Here is a 15419-nt window from a genome sequence, read left to right on the forward strand (position 1 = left end):
ACATCAGTATGTACAACAGAATGGGCAGATTAAGAGAGACTGGGAGGAGTCAGTTCATTTCACTGAACAACTTAAAAGGAGCGAGGTTCCATTTACACATAGCAGAGTTGAAAAGAAGAAATGGAGGCAATACTCAGTGTTCTCGGCTTGGAGTGGGTCGATGGCAGAAGTTTATTAATATTTTTCTGTGTTTTTCTGCTGCTGGCTGATGTTTGGAAGAACAGAGTGCCGAAAAACTTCCCTCCTGGACCGTGGGCTCTGCCTTTTATTGGTGATCTGCATCACATCCAACCTGCAAGACTTCATCTGCAGTTCACAGAGGTATGAATCTATATGGTAATAAGAATAATAGTAATAGTAATGTTATTAGAAAAGAAAGAGTCTGAGGCTTCAGAAACGTCAAACAAATTGATGTGACCCGTTATTTTTCCCAAAATGACTAAATTATAAGTTCCTTTCTGCATTTTGGGAAAAATAAATGTTGAAGAAAAGTTGTGACAGTGAAAGAAACATTTCAGAGCTTCTATACAACACGTTCAGGGAAAATCTGATGGAAGCAGAGGAAATCATTAACTCACTTCTCGGAAAATAGAAAAGGACAATAGAGATAATTTTCATGTCTTGGAGTAAAAGTAATGTACAGTAATGTAAAAATGCTCAATTTTAGTGCATTGTTTGTTCAAAGTTATGTTATCAGTTGATTAAATATGTAAGACAATCCAGATGCAGAGCATAAAGTTCAATATTTCTGTCTGAAATATCATTGAGTGGATGTATAAAGAAACATAAATTGGAAATACCAGGTACAAGTACATCAAAATTATACTTAAGTACAACACTTGAGTAAATCTCCTCAGCTGTTTTCCATCATTGGAAACAACAAAATCAAGCACATTGTTACACTCAATTTACCTCCATCCAAAGAGAAATCATTCATACAACATTCCCTCAATTAGAGTTAATAATTCGTCCTCTGACTTAAAGTGAATTAACAATTTTACTGCATTAAAAATGTAAATACGTAAAATGCAAATTTTATCTCTTTTGATTTCTGGAGGCAAACAAAACAAGAAATGTCGAAAGGTCATATTTTCCAATTAATTTGTGCCATTTTATTGGCAAATCAAACAATCAGTCTAAAAAATAGAACCAGCTGATCAATCAGTAACGAATACAGTTGTTATTTGCAGCACTTATCTTTATATTTGGCCGTTACATAAATGCAAGCAGCTATGATTGGGTTCATTGAAGGGTTCAAATTCTGACAGGGAGGATCTTATCTTGACTATTTTATTTTGACCATATAATAATTCTACATGATACTTGGGAAAACAACTTACTTAATTTTGCATATTTTAACTTTTCTGCCATTTATAGTGTGACCTGAAGGAATTAGGGAATTTCTCCAGTTTACTGGAGTTACTCTATTTGGAAAGGAGACAGAGAAATCCTGAATGATTGGATTGATTGTTTATCTTGTGTGTCACCTCCTGCTGCTGGTAGTGTTGATTTAAATGGTCAAATACATTTGTTGTGTTGCCTTGCAAAGTGGCAACAATTGCAACTCACTGATGACACAATACCTGGTTTAAGACAATGTCATCCTTTTTATTTGAGGAAATAATGTTCTGACAGATATCTCTGATTGTGACAAATAATGTTGAAATGATGTGATGTTCTCCCATAATGCACTTCAAAAATTAACCATATTTCAGGAGAGAAGTTGGGGTTTTGCAGTAGTTTTCTGAAAAGAACCTCTAGAAGCTTTAATATCGGTTACATTTTGTCTCATTTCTGAATTCAGTCATGAGTTGTTTTTTTTATTTTACATGTCTTCATAGTTCTAGCTGTCCTCAGACAATATGTCATCTCAGTGTTGCATCACATATTGATTCATTGTGCAACATGCAGAAGAAAATGCAAATGTAAAAACACATTTAAGCAGGACCTGGCCTCATATGAGTCACCACAACACCAGTCTGCTGTTTGTGTTCAGTTTGCAGAGAAATATGGAAACATCTTCAGCCTTCGTCTCTTTGGTGGAAGGGTTGTGATCTTAAATGGCTACAAAACTGTGAAAGAAGCCCTGGTCCAACGAGGAGAAGACTATGTAGATCGTCCGTCTTTTCCCTTGTTTGATGAATTAATTCAGAATAGAGGTGATGATAGTTGCATTTTGTGAAAAAAAAGTTCTTTATTGGTGTTTATGTGACCACTGGCATTAAATGATTTCTGGCATGCATTAAATGCTTCTTTGTGTTTCCAAAAGGCATTGTGGGGTCAAATGGTAATCCATGGAAGCAGCAGAGGAGATTTGCTCTTCATACACTCAGAAACTTTGGTCTGGGCAAGAAGACTCTGGAGCTTTTCATCCAGGAGGAGTGTCGATATCTCACGGAGACTTTTGCAGATCAGCAAGGCACAAAAACTCTATTTTACAATGATACATTATTCTTCACTATCGAAGATGTGTGATTTTAATTTTAACTCCAAATTTGCAACACAGAAGCATGCAACATGACATTTCAGATCACAAACTAAAAATATGGCAACACCCATAATTTAAAGGAACATCTGCATTCTTTGTATTGGAACTAAAACAAAGAATCAGGGGATCAGTGGTTAGCACAGTCACCTTGCAGCTATAAGATCCCCAGTTTGTGTCCAGGCATCTTTCTCTATAGAGTTTGCATGTTCTCCATGTGCAGTGTGGGTTCTCACCGGGTTCTCTGGCTTCTTCCCACAGTCCAAAATCATGCTGAGGTTAATTGGTAACCCTAAATTGTAGGTATGAATGTGAGTGTACTTGTTTGTCTCTATGTGTAGTCCTGTGATAGACTGGTGACCTGTCCAGGATGTCCACTGATGAGGCTTCAGTCCCCCCATGACTATAATGAGAATCAAGCAGTGCATAGAAAATGGCTGACTTGTACAGCTCTAAGAACTTTTCTAAATGTCATGAACAGGGCGGTGTTTGAACTCATAAAGCAGGCAATCGGACAGGCGGGTGAATTAATTAAGGATTTAATGAATGGATCTACTAAATATACAGAAAACACTTGGTATGGGAGACAAAGGAAAACAACAGAACGGGGAAAACTAAAACTGAAACTAAAGACAACGGCTCTCGGCCGCGACGGGGGCTAAACTAAACTAAACAAAGAGGGATGTGACTCACTGAGTGTCCGGGGGAATCTGGAGACGAGGTGGGGGGCAGAGCCGAGGGAGCCGGTGGTGGGGATGAGGCGATGACCGAGGAACAGACAGTCCAAGAGCAGACGGAGGAGGGGTGTAGAGCGGAGCAGGGGTGACGAGCCGGCGAGGAAATCCAGATATTCCGGGAAGCGGTGTGCATGTGACGGGGTGCAGCGTGTAATGATCCATCAGCGAGTTGAGAGGAGAGCCAGGCTTTTAACTGCAGCTGATTATGGATTGAGAGCAGCTGTGATCCGTCACAGCTGCTCGGAATTAGCTGGAGTCCAGTGCAGGAGAAGGCGGGGCCATGACACTAAATATGTCTAGTTTGTATCTGCTATAGAAGTTGATACTGCTCTGTAACCTACTAATGTGGACACAACATTTACTACAGAGACAAACTTTGTGTAGCTTTAAAACCGTAAAAAGCACATAACTTTAAGGACATGTATTATACCTTTTTTGACAAAGTTCCTGTGTCTGATCTATATTTTCTGTTTATTTTGCAGGAAAGCCTTTCAGTGCCCAGAAACTAATAAACAAAGCTGTGTCCAACATCATCTGCTGTTTGGTGTTTGGGCATCGATTCGAGTACACTGATCAGAAGCACCAGACTATTCTCAACCACTTCAATGAAGTAGTGTACTTACAGGGAGGTTTATTCGTCCAGGTGAGCCACCAGCATCTAACAATCTTATTTAAATCAAGATTCATGCTGAACACATACAGTAAGTGAAATGTGGATTTTATTAACAATATTGTGAAACACTTCTACTACAAATAAAACAGATACAACACTGTAAAAATACTGTTACATAAAACATTCTTCATTTAAAATCCTCTTTTAAGTATAACGACACAACTATTGTCACCAGCAAGTACAGAAAGTATCAGAACTACTTTGCACCTGTCAGATGATTTAATAACTGTCTTCCTGCTCTGTAGATTTACAACATGTTACCCTGGCTGATGAAATGGCTGCCAGGACCTCATCGGAGGATATTCACTTTGACTCAGAACTTAATTGATTTCATAGAAATCAAGATCAAAGAACACAGAGAAAACCTCGACCCCTCATCACCAAGAGACTACATCGACTCCTTCCTCATAGAAATGGGAGACGTGAGTGTTTCTGTGTCTTTGTTTTGTGTTTGTGCCTCATAGATGAAAGTTATTAACTGATTCTCACTTCTGTCTCTTGTGTCACTGATAGAAGGAGGACAAAGAAGCTGGTTTTGATATCACCAATTTGTGTTTTTGCACTCTGGATCTGTTTGGTGCTGGAACTGAAACTACTACCACGACTTTACACTGGGGGCTGCTGTACATGATGTATTACCCTGACATACAGAGTGAGTGTTTCAGTCATATCTGCCATGGCTGGATCTTTTTTAAGCGTCTTCCTCTGATTTAATATTGTCAGAGATCAATCACTGGTCAGTCCTGAATTGGGGAAGAAGGTGTGTGATGTGTAATTTCTCCTCTCAATCATCTTTTCAGCACAAACACTATTTTTTTTGTTTTTAATGTCACTTTTGCAGAGAGAGTCCAGGCTGAGATAGATGCTGTGATTGGTTCATCCAGACAGCCCTCCATGACTGACAGAGAAAACATGCCCTATACTGATGCAGTCATCCATGAGATTCAGAGAATGGGCAACATCATCCCACTGAACGTAGTCCACATGGCAAGCAGGGACACCACACTGGATAAGTACACAATCCCAAAGGTACACAATCCACAGGTAACACTTAAACATGGAAATGAGATTAATTACCAAAGAACATGTGAGAAATGCATCAGGAATGATCTAATAGATATGGGCCACTGATAAGAACCTCTGTAATGACTTCTAATCTGGGACTCTGTATGATAAGTTAATTCTAAGTTACTGAAGAACCAACTGGGAAAGACTGTACGAGTGAGTCATTAGGTAGAGATGAATTTATAATAATCAATTAATCAAGTGAGTCTTTTAAACATTGAGAACCACAACACAGTAAACTCTCATTTTTAACTGATTATTCCAACATTAATTGCTCTTCTGTCCACTGAAGCAAAGTAGAGCATCATACTAAGTAGTTACTCTGTAGATTTTCATTTCTTCCTGATTTTTGCATTATTACCTGCTGCTAATGTGTCCTTTTTGGTAAAGTGAAGCATCTTACTGAATAGTTCCTCACTGCCTTCAAAGTTATTTCTCAGGAACTACAAACACAGACAAAATAACATGTTTTTCCTTCAGGGCACCATGTTATTGGCTACACTGAACTCTGTCCTGCACGATGAGTCAATGTGGGAAACTCCACACTCCTTCAACCCTCAGCACTTTCTGGACCAGGATGGGAAATTCAGGAAGAGAGAGGCCTTCCTTCCTTTTTCTGCAGGTGAGTCAGTAGTTATAGTCCTGTAACATGCAGCTTTAGCCAAGAACTATTAAAAGGCCAAATGACAGAAAGATAAAACATGTCATCGTGTGGCATCAGTTGTTTTTTTCAGTAACCACATTTGTAGATGTACATTTCTATCATTTCAACTGAATGTTCATGTGTTGAATATAACCTTTCCCTTTTACTGTGTTATATTGAACTTACATTGCCATTTGAATTCTATTATATATATTAGAGTAATATTATATATTAGAGTGCTGCTTCACTTGGGGTAATTTCAAGTACGATATCATGTTTTTCATTACAAATATAATCACCAAATAAAGACAAAAATTGAGAGAGTCTAAGTAGTTAATAGTTTCATTTGCATCTTTTTAGATGTTTGTGAGCATCCTGCAAACTTTGAGCGCTGATATAGTGTTGGAAACAAATAACGGAAGTTTAATGAGGGATTTAAAAAGAGATACATTTTAAACAAAATATGCATTATGAAATACTGTCTGGCTCACGCGACCTGTCCAGGGTGCCCCCTGCCTTCGCCCGAGTCAGCTGGGATAGGCTCCAGCACCCCCACAACCCTAGTGAGGATAAAGTGGTGTATAGAGAATGGATGGATGGATGGATGGATGGATGGATGGATGGATGGATGTCTGTCTGTCTCACAGTTTAAAAGCATTATATCACAGTTGACATTTGAGAATAATCCCTGACCTACATACAGCTATTTTGAAGAATGATGTTGAAATACCACAAGCTGGTGCTCTAGGGGAGGTCTTTAATAGAAGATAAGATAAACTTTATTGATCCAATAGTGGGGAAAGTTCACCATTACAGCAGCTCTAATGACTGGAGTATAAAGACAGTTTAAGAATATGAGACAAACAACAAAACTATATTTAGATATTAGTCTTCTTATCATGTATCATGTTATGCTATGAGTTTTACACTTGTATTTGGTTTTTGATTGAAGGAGGTTTACAGCTCGTTGGTAATCACAGGTCCTGGTTAGTGTTTGATAAGGGTCACACCCACAAATGTCTAACAAATGCTAAAGAAGTTTAAGGCTGGAATGTGTTTATATCCAGTTTAAGGGACTCTGAAGTCGGCATCTTGCTGAATGTTCACTGCAGACCCCTGATCTAACTTGTAGATGTTGTGAACGAGCATCATGGGCAGCTTATGCACCATGACACACAGGGTGCAGGGAAATGAATGAATGAAAAACAAGGCAGTGATCTAGTAGATACAGATTATAAGTTAAAAGCACAATAACTTTATTCTAGAGATCATCTTCAGTTTCCACCTACAGCCTTGGAGACACTTCTAGCAGATCAAACACACGAAATACCTTCATTTTTGGTTCCTTCCAATAACATTATCTATACTATTTGGTTTGTGATTTGGAAGAGTATCAGTGTCTCTGCTGTATACTGACTTTGTTCCAGAGCTGCAGTAATAAAATGTGATCAAAATTTGTGAATGGAACTCATCTGCTGTATTGTGTGTTCTCAGGAAAGCGGGTTTGTCTTGGTGAACCTCTGGCCAAGATGGAGTTATTCCTCTTTTTCACCTCCCTCCTTCAGAGGTTTTCATTCTCGGCACCTCCTGGAGAGAAACCCAGTCTGGAGTTTGTCCTGGGAGCTACTCACGCTCCCAAACCTTACCGCCTCTGTGCCACACCAAGATAAACCACAACACACAATGAAACACTGTGTTCTTCTACATTTATGTCCTAAAGCATCAAGAATAGCTGCCGTATGTTTTTCTTTTTCTGTACTGTACAATAAACATAATTTGGAAGTATTTTCAGCCAGTACACATTTTCAATCAACCTTTATAAAATATTAAAGTAATCTCTTGTTTTCAAAGATCCACATTGTTGTTGTTGACAGAAATCACTGGGAATCATGTTCCTACACTCATTTTTACAATAGACAGACTTACAAAAACGTAATTTGTGTGTAAATCAATAAACTGAGATGAACTTTTGCTTCCCGTGCAGACTGCTGTGTGTTAGAGTTCAGACTGCTGTTTCAGTGGGTCACAAGTGACATAATGCAATGACTCTCAGTGCTGCTGATCACTTTATGAATTTATTACACCTGCTTCTCCATTTAGGGTCTGTGAAGACGGAAGTTTGTACAACAGGAAACTTGAATACATTTTGAAAGCTTTCCAAATTTTGTGGTCAATACATCATGTACCAAATTGTATCACTTTACATACAATACAGCATTTTTTGGTTTTGTTAGTTTGCTTGTTTTGTTTTGTCTAAACAGAAAAGTTATTTTTTTACCATAAGGAATGCTTATTCTGAAAATCAGCAGTCCTCAAACTTGAGATCTCTTTTATCTTGGCATGAACACGCACTGTGTCAAACTTGTACTGATCTAGCAGCAGTTAGCAGTTACTCTATAAATGCCACATATTAATACAAAATGTAGGTTTATTTTAAATACATATTTGCACAATTTAAATACTTTTTTGTGCTTACTCACTTGTAACAGAGTTTTTTTTTAAATGAGTAAAGGTTATTACTATTCAGTGACGAGCACGCCTGCATACATACACACACATGCTCTTATTTTGAAAGTCTTATAACTCACTCATGAGCACACCTGTAGATCTGTCATCATTCCAGAAGTACCTTTACCTGACTGAACTCTGCTCAGTCCTGATTGCTGCAATTATAGCAAAGAGATGGAGGCAATCCTCTTTATGAACATTCCAGTAACTGTTAAAGGCAAACACATCACACTTCATCTTCATCTCATGGAGGCAGTTTTTTAATTTTGTTTTTTCATTATGGATGCACAATCTTAAACTCTATTGAACACTTTTCTTTTTGGCAACTTCTAGTTTTGGCTTTTCTTCCCTTTCCTACTGACTAAAGATGCCAATCAGGTCTCCGCAGTCCTGAACAATAAGTAGATCTCCAGTGGGACGTATGCCTGCTGCAGCACCCTTTCTCTCCCTTGTGGTGTATTTGTAAGGTGACTTTTTGAATCTTTTATCTTTTGTACTTTTATGTATTTATTACATCTTCTCAGATGTACTTCAGTGGCACTGGGCATCATCCAGTTGTTGACATACTGGTGTCAAGATTGTGCATTTGTGCAGATAGGCATGCTTTTGTTGCAAATGAGGTCTGTTGTTGCCAAAAAATACAAATGCACCCAGACTGATGGAGCTTTATTCCAGTGAGATTTCTTATTTCTGAATGGTGCCCTCATTAAAGGAGAGAAATTTCAGACTATGAGTGTGGTTATACAACAGCCTGAGATGTTTTAGAACTCTCACCCATGACCGACTCCTTCATAAAGAAACAATGATCGTCACTCCCTTATCGCTGCTGCTCTGGGTTTGGAGTTTTACTGTGAGGGCAGACTAAGTCAGAGTGCAGCTGCTAAAGTATTGCACTATTAAGATAAACCCTTCAGCACATAATAATTAGATGTAGTTAGAAGAAGGAGCTGGATATCGTCTTAAAAATCAATTACAGCTTACAGTCCTGCCCTCCTGCACTCATGTAACGACTCACCAATGCCTTTGAAGACAACTGGTCGATCAGCAAAACTGTGGAACTGGTTTACAAGAGCCTCTTTGACCATTTTGTATCCTGAAGTAAACACCATCCTCTCACTGCCTTTCCTCAAAATGAACACAGGGCTGTACTCTTGAGACAGCTGCCTGTAAAAGCAAATACTTCTCAAAGGAGGAAATATTTTGCAAAGACTTATGATAAATGCAGTTTTTTTTTGTCTGAAGTGCAGGTGGAAAGTTGTGAGGCTTCCAGTTTCTCATCACATCAGTCAAAACAGCAATGCAAAACCCAAAAGCAGCCAACTGGTGAAGTTCATTGAATCAAAAATAGCCTGAAAAATCATGATTAAAATATTTTAAATACACTCCTGAGGAGCCACAGTTTAACCCTGCAACTGGTTGAGGAGTTCAGAGGAAGAGGTAATGAGACCCCAACAATGTGATGCAATGATGAAGGCCTCTTGGGGCGCCTGAAGTGGAAAAACAAGACTGAAAAATGAACTCTTCCGGCTACTCACTGTAAACACATGAACAGGAAACATTGAGGACTTTAAGATAAATACTTTATACAATCATGAAATGCTATTTGACAAACAACTTTTTAGTGAATAAAGAGTGAAGTATTGAGATCTCTCCCTAGAATGTTCCACCATCATCAATATGTAGACTCACCTCTGACCTGGCAGTTTTACAACCATTATTCTGAAACCTGGCAGTTTTACAACGATGAGGCATGTGAGTCTGGGGTCATTAACGGGTCATTAGCCATGTGACAATGTGAAAACACACATCTGAGACTTCAGTCAGTAAGAACTGCAAAAGCCTCTTACATGGTCTTCAAGAACCAAAATCAAATCCACGCATGCACATGGAGAACATGCAAACTCCATGCAGAAGGATCCCGGGAAGGCTGGGTAGAATTGGACCAGGCATCGTCTCCCTGCAAGGCGAAAGTCCTAACCACCACACCACTGTAAAGCCCCTCGCACAAACAAAATAATATAAAAATATGTTCTTGATACAACTTCTGTTCTCCAAGAAAACTAAGGTGCAGCACATACACTCCCCTCCAAAAGTACTGGAACAGTGAGGCCAATTCCTTTATGTTTGCTACAGACTGAAAACATTTGGGTTTGGCATCAAACGAGGAATCAGAGACAAGAGATCAACATTTCAGCTTTTATTTCCAGGTATTTACATCTGGATCTGATACACAACTTAGAAGATAGCATTACTTGTAACGGAATACCAAATTTTTAGGTGAGCAAAAGTATTGGAACAGATAGATTTAAAATACATTAAAGTGAATAAGATTTAATATGTTGTCACATATCCTGTGCTTGCAGTAACTGCATCAAGCCTGTGGCCCACTGACATCACCAAATTTTTGAATTGTTCTTTTGTGATGCTTTTCCAGGCTTTCACTGCAGCCTCTTACAGTTGACGTTTGTTTTTAGAGGTTACTCCCTTCGGTCTCCTCTTTAGCAGGTAAAATGTAGTTCTGTAGACTTTAAGTGTCACAGTTCCGCTCCTCTGTCCTGTCTGTCTGGTTGTCTCCCATCCTCTCCTCTGCCCTGTCTCTGTCTGGTTGTCTCCCGTCTGCTCCTCTGCCCTGGTTGTCTCCCATCCGCTCCTCTGCCCTGTCTCTTCCCCTACAGCTCGGTGCCTGAGTGGAGTCTAGCTTCTCAGCTGACTCCACTCAGGTAATCAACCACCTGCACGGCTCCCGGACAGCTGACGATCATTCACTAACGACTCACCTCTGCAATAAAGACCGGCTCAGCCTTCCACTCCCTGCCAGAGTATTGAACCTGAAACCATGCAGTTCGGTTTGCTCTCTAGCCTTTGACATTTTCTGTTTGAGTTCCTGCCTTATTTTAACCTTGTTTTTCTCCTGCCTTCACGCAGCCAGCTGTCCGGGAACCCCACTCCTGCCTGGTCCCCCGCTCTTGCCTGGAACCCCCCACTCTTGCCTGGAACCCCCCACTCTTGCCTGGAACCCCCCACTCCTGCCTGGAACCCCCACTCCTGCCTGGATTCCCCACTCCTGCCTGGATTCCCCACTCCTGCCTGGATTCCCCTCTCCTGCCTGGATTCCCCACTCCTGCCTGGATTCCCCACTCCTGCCTGGATTCCCCACTCCTGCCTGGATTCCCCACTCCTGCCTGGATTCCCCACTCCTGCCTGGATTCCCCACTCCTGCCTGGATTCCCCACTCCTGCCTGGATTCCCCACTCCTGCCTGGACCCCCATTCCTGCCTGGATTCCCCACTCTCGCCTGGACCCCCCCACTCTCGCCTGGACCCCCACTCCTGCCCAGAACCCCGCTCCTACGCCCTGGCTTTCTCCATCCGCCATTATTCATCCCCTCCAATAAAATCATTCTGCATCTCCTCAGGTCTTGGATGAGTGGCTCTCTGCTCGGGTCCACCAACTCAGATTCGTGACAGAATACTCTGGCCAAACATGGACCCGGAGAACTCACCGCCAAGGCCGGACCCGCCCACGCCATTCGACATCAGGCAACTTCACCAAACCTTCCGTCTGCTTTCAACTGGTTATCAGAAGATGTGCTCCCAACTCGCCGTCTTAGCCAGCCAGATCTCCCAAGAAGCCCCCGACCCGACCCGGATACTTCAATACAGCCAAGCCTTACAGAATGTTGCCGCCACAAAGGCACAATTAAACCACTTTGTCACGTTGCTCAACCAAGTTTGCTCGTCTCCAGCCCAGCCCGAACCATTTTCCCTTCCACCTGTGCCACCAGCCCCGGACCCTGCCGACACCCAGTCCCTAACCCAAGACACGCCCATAGACTTCTTCTCCTCCTGCGAGGAGCACAGCATTTTTTTCAACGTGCTATACGAGTTGTGGGAAAAGTGGAGGGAAGACCCCCAAGACTCGAGCATAATCCTGGGCCGGAAACTAGCAGACCAGCGACCCGGATTAGCCGACCACTTACCTGCTTACATGCAGGAATTCTTGAGTGCTCCTCTGAGTGACCCGCCTGCTGACTCCCCTAGCAGCCAACCGGGCCCTGGCTCTCTGCCGCCCATGGAACCACCTGTCAAGCGGCCGGGCCGTCGAAGACGCAAAGCCAGGAGGCACCATGACCCCCCGGCTTCCGCTCCGGCCCCGGAGGAGTTCCCGGCTCCGCCTCCAGTCCCCGCGGAGGTCGACGACGCTCCGCCTCCAGTCCCCGCGGAGGTCGACGACGCTCCGCCTCCAGTCCCCGCGGAGGTCGACGACGCTCCGCCTCCAGTCCCCGCGACCTCAGCGGCCTTAGAAGGCCATAAAGCCTTCCCTGAGCCCCTTAGGAGGCTCTGCGCCTTCCCTTCTGCGCCGCCCCCGGAGGGGCCCCTGGATCCTGCGCCGCCCCCGGAGGGGCCCCTGGATCCTGCGCCGCCCCCGGAGGGGCCCCTGGATCCTGCGCCGCCCCCGGAGGGGCCCCTGGATCCTGCGCCGCCTCCGCTCCCTGAGGAGGCCGTCGACGCCCCGCCTCCGCTCCCTGAGGAGGCCGTCGACGCCCCGCCTCCGCTCCCTGAGGAGGCCGTCGACGCCCCGCCTCCGCTCCCTGGAGCCTCGGCGGTTTTGGAGGGGCCTGGGGTCTCCCCCAAGTCCATGAAGAGGCCTTGCGCTTCCCATCCGGCTCCGCCCCCGGAGGACCCACCGGACCCGGCTCCGCCCCCGGAGGACCCACCGGACCCGGCTCCGCCCCCGGAGGACCCACCGGACCCGGCTCTGCCCCCAGTCCAGCCTCCAGCCCGGCCCCTCTGCCCTGTCCGGCCTCGGAGCCGTCCGCCGGAGCGGCCCCGCCTGTCTGTCCGGCCCCCGGGCCGTCCGCCGGAGCGGCCCCGCCTGTCTGTCCGGCCCCCGGGCCGTCCGCCGGAGCGGCCCCGCCTGTCTGTCCGGCCCCAGGACCGCCCTCTGGAGCAGTCTATACCGGCTTTACCGCCCCCGGGCTGTCCCCCGAACGATCCACCCTGTCTGTCAAGTCCTGGCCCGTCCGGCCGCCAGGCCACCCTCTGAAGCGGGCCCTCCGCCCGGTCCGGTCTCGGCCTGTCCCGCCTTCAGGCCGTCCCCCAGAACGGGTCCTCCGGCTTGCCCTGCCTCGACCAGTCCGGTCCACGAAGTGGATTTCTAGGCCGGTCCGGCCTCGACCTGTCCCGCCTTCGGGCCATTCCCCGAAACGGACCCTCCGGCTTGCCCAGCCTCGACCGGGCCGCCCACCGGAACGGACTCTCTGCCCTGCTCATCCACGTCCAGTCCGACCCCCAGGCCGCCCACCGGAACGGACTCTCCGTCCTGCCCATCCCTGGCCAGTCCGGCCCACGGTCCGTCCGCCGGAACGGATCCTCCGCCCACCGGAACGGACCCTCAGGCCCACTCATCCCCAGCCAGTCCGACCTACGGTCCGCCCGCCGGAACGGACTCTCCGCTTACCGGAACGGACTCACCGGCCCACTCATCCCCAGCCAGTCCGACCTACGGTCGGCCCGCCGGAACGGACCCTCCGCCCTATCCATCCTCGGCCAGTTGAGCCTTCGGGCCGACCCCCAGAGCTACTGCCCTGCTAGTTCGGTCCAGCCCTTCCCTTCTCTCAGTCCAGTCCGGCCCATCCCTTCTCTCAGTCCAGTCCGGCCCCCCCCAGTCCGGCCCCTTCTCTCAGTCCAGTCCGGCCCATCCCTTCTCTCAGTCCAGTCCGGTCCTGCTCTCAGTTCAGTCCAGTCCGGTCCTGCTCTCAGTTCAGTCCAGTCCGGTCCTGCTCTCAGTTCAGTCCAGTCCGGTCCTGCTCTCAGTTCAGTCCAGTCCGGTCCTGCTCTCAGTTCAGTCCAGTCCGGTCCTGCTCTCAGTTCAGTCCAGTCCAGTCCTGCTCTCACTTCAGTCCTGTCCTGTCCAGTCCAGTCCAGTCCTGCTCTCACTTCAGTCCTGTCCTGTCCAGTCCAGTCCAGTCCTGCCCAGTCCTGTTCAGTCCTGCTCTCAGTTCAGTCCAGTCCTGTTCAGTCCTGCTCTCAGTTCAGTCCTGCTCTCAGTTCAGTCCTGCTCTCAGTTCAGTCCACTCCAGTTCAGTCCTGCTCCCAGTTCAGTCCACTCCAGTTCAGTCCTGCTCTCAGTTCAGTCCACTCCAGTTCAGTCCTGCTCTCAGTTCAGTCCACTCCAGTTCAGTTCTGCTCTCAGTTCAGTCCAGTCCTGTCCCTAGCTCCGCTCAGCCCGGCCCGGCCCAGTCCTGTCCCTAGCTCCGCTCAGTCCGGCCCGGCCCGGCCCAGTCCTGTCCCTAGCTCCGCTCAGTCCGGCCCGGCCCGGCCCAGTCCTGTCCCTAGCTCCGCTCAGTCCGGCCCGGCCCGGCCCAGTCCTGTCCCTCCAGTCCAGTCCTTCCGTCCAGTCCATCCAGTCCAGTCCAGTCCTTTCCGTCCAGTCCAGTCCAGTCCAGTCCTTTCCGTCCAGTCCAGTCCAGTCCAGTCCTTCCGTCCAGTCCCAGTCCAGTCCAGTCCAGTCCAGTCCTTTCCGTCCAGTCCAGTCCAGTCCTTTCCTTCCAGTCCAGTCCAGTCCTTTCCGTCCAGTCCAGTCCAGTCCTTTCCTTCCAGTCCAGTCCAGTCCTTTCCTTCCAGTCCAGTCCAGTTCCTTTCCTTCCAGTCCAGTCCTTCCAGTCCTTTCCTTCCAGTCCTTTCCTTCCAGTCCTTTTCCTTTCCAGTCCTTTCCTTCCAGTCCCTTTCCTTCCAGTCCTTTCCTTCCAGTCCAGTCCAGTCCTTTCCTTCCAGTCCTTTCCTTCCAGTCCAGTCCAGTCCTTTCCTTTCAGTCCAGTCCTTTCCTTTCAGTCCAGTCCTTTCCTTTCAGTCAGTCCAGTCCAGTCCTTTCCTTCAGTCCAGTCCTTTCCTTTCCTTCCAGTCCAGTCCAGTCCAGTCCAGTCAGTCCTTTCCTTTCGTCCAGTCCTTTCCTTTCCTTTCAGTCCAGTCCAGTCCTTTCCTTCCAGTCCAGTCCAGATCCTTCCCTCCAGTCCAGTCCTTTCCTTCCAGTCCAGTCCAGTCCTTTCCTTCCAGTCCAGTCCAGTCCAGTCCTCGTCCAGTCCCTTTCCCAGTCCTTTCCTTTCAGTCCAGTCCTTTCCTTTCAGTCCAGTCCAGTCCAGTCCTTTCCTTTCAGTCCAGTCCTTTCCTTTCCTTCCAGTCCAGTCCAGTCCAGTCCAGTCCTTTCCTTTCAGTCCAGTCCTTTCCTTTCCTTTCAGTCCAGTCCAGTCCTTTCCTTCCAGTCCAGTCCAGTCCTTTCCTTCCAGTCCAGTCCAGTCCTTTCCTTCCA

The 15419-nt window shown here is 46.2% G+C and overlaps 2 protein-coding genes and 1 long non-coding RNA gene across 4 annotated transcripts in view; 1 reads left to right on the forward strand and 2 right to left on the reverse strand.

Moving 5' to 3' along the window:
* The window catches only part of LOC110972462 (cytochrome P450 2J4-like), a 70836-nt gene extending 63262 nt beyond the window's left edge, over positions 1-7574 (forward strand). The window contains exons 1-9 of one of the 2 annotated variants that reach the window (XM_051947127.1): positions 92-321; positions 1997-2159; positions 2270-2419; positions 3705-3865; positions 4141-4317; positions 4409-4547; positions 4737-4924; positions 5441-5582; positions 7098-7574. In XM_051947127.1, coding sequence (XP_051803087.1) covers positions 121-321; positions 1997-2159; positions 2270-2419; positions 3705-3865; positions 4141-4317; positions 4409-4547; positions 4737-4924; positions 5441-5582; positions 7098-7273 — 1497 coding nt within the window. In that variant the 5' untranslated portion in view covers positions 92-120 and the 3' untranslated portion in view covers positions 7274-7574. Of the gene's footprint in view, positions 1-91; positions 322-1996; positions 2160-2269; positions 2420-3704; positions 3866-4140; positions 4318-4408; positions 4548-4736; positions 4925-5440; positions 5583-7097 lie in introns of those variants that run through there. The other variant, XM_051947132.1, reaches the window with a different exon arrangement.
* Positions 1-15419, reverse strand: part of LOC110964951 (cytochrome P450 2J2-like) — a 228538-nt gene that overhangs the window by 66589 nt on the left and 146530 nt on the right. The gene's annotated exons all lie outside the window — the stretch shown is intronic.
* LOC127533614 (uncharacterized) overlaps positions 7100-15419 on the reverse strand; it is a 35963-nt gene continuing 27643 nt past the window's right edge. Inside the window, exon 2 of the long non-coding RNA XR_007941375.1 lies at positions 7100-7244. This is a non-coding gene — a long non-coding RNA (uncharacterized LOC127533614). The remainder of the gene's footprint in view (positions 7245-15419) is intronic.

This window comes from Acanthochromis polyacanthus, chromosome 4 (assembly GCF_021347895.1).
Source record: "Acanthochromis polyacanthus isolate Apoly-LR-REF ecotype Palm Island chromosome 4, KAUST_Apoly_ChrSc, whole genome shotgun sequence".
Classification (NCBI taxonomy): domain Eukaryota; kingdom Metazoa; phylum Chordata; class Actinopteri; family Pomacentridae; genus Acanthochromis; species Acanthochromis polyacanthus.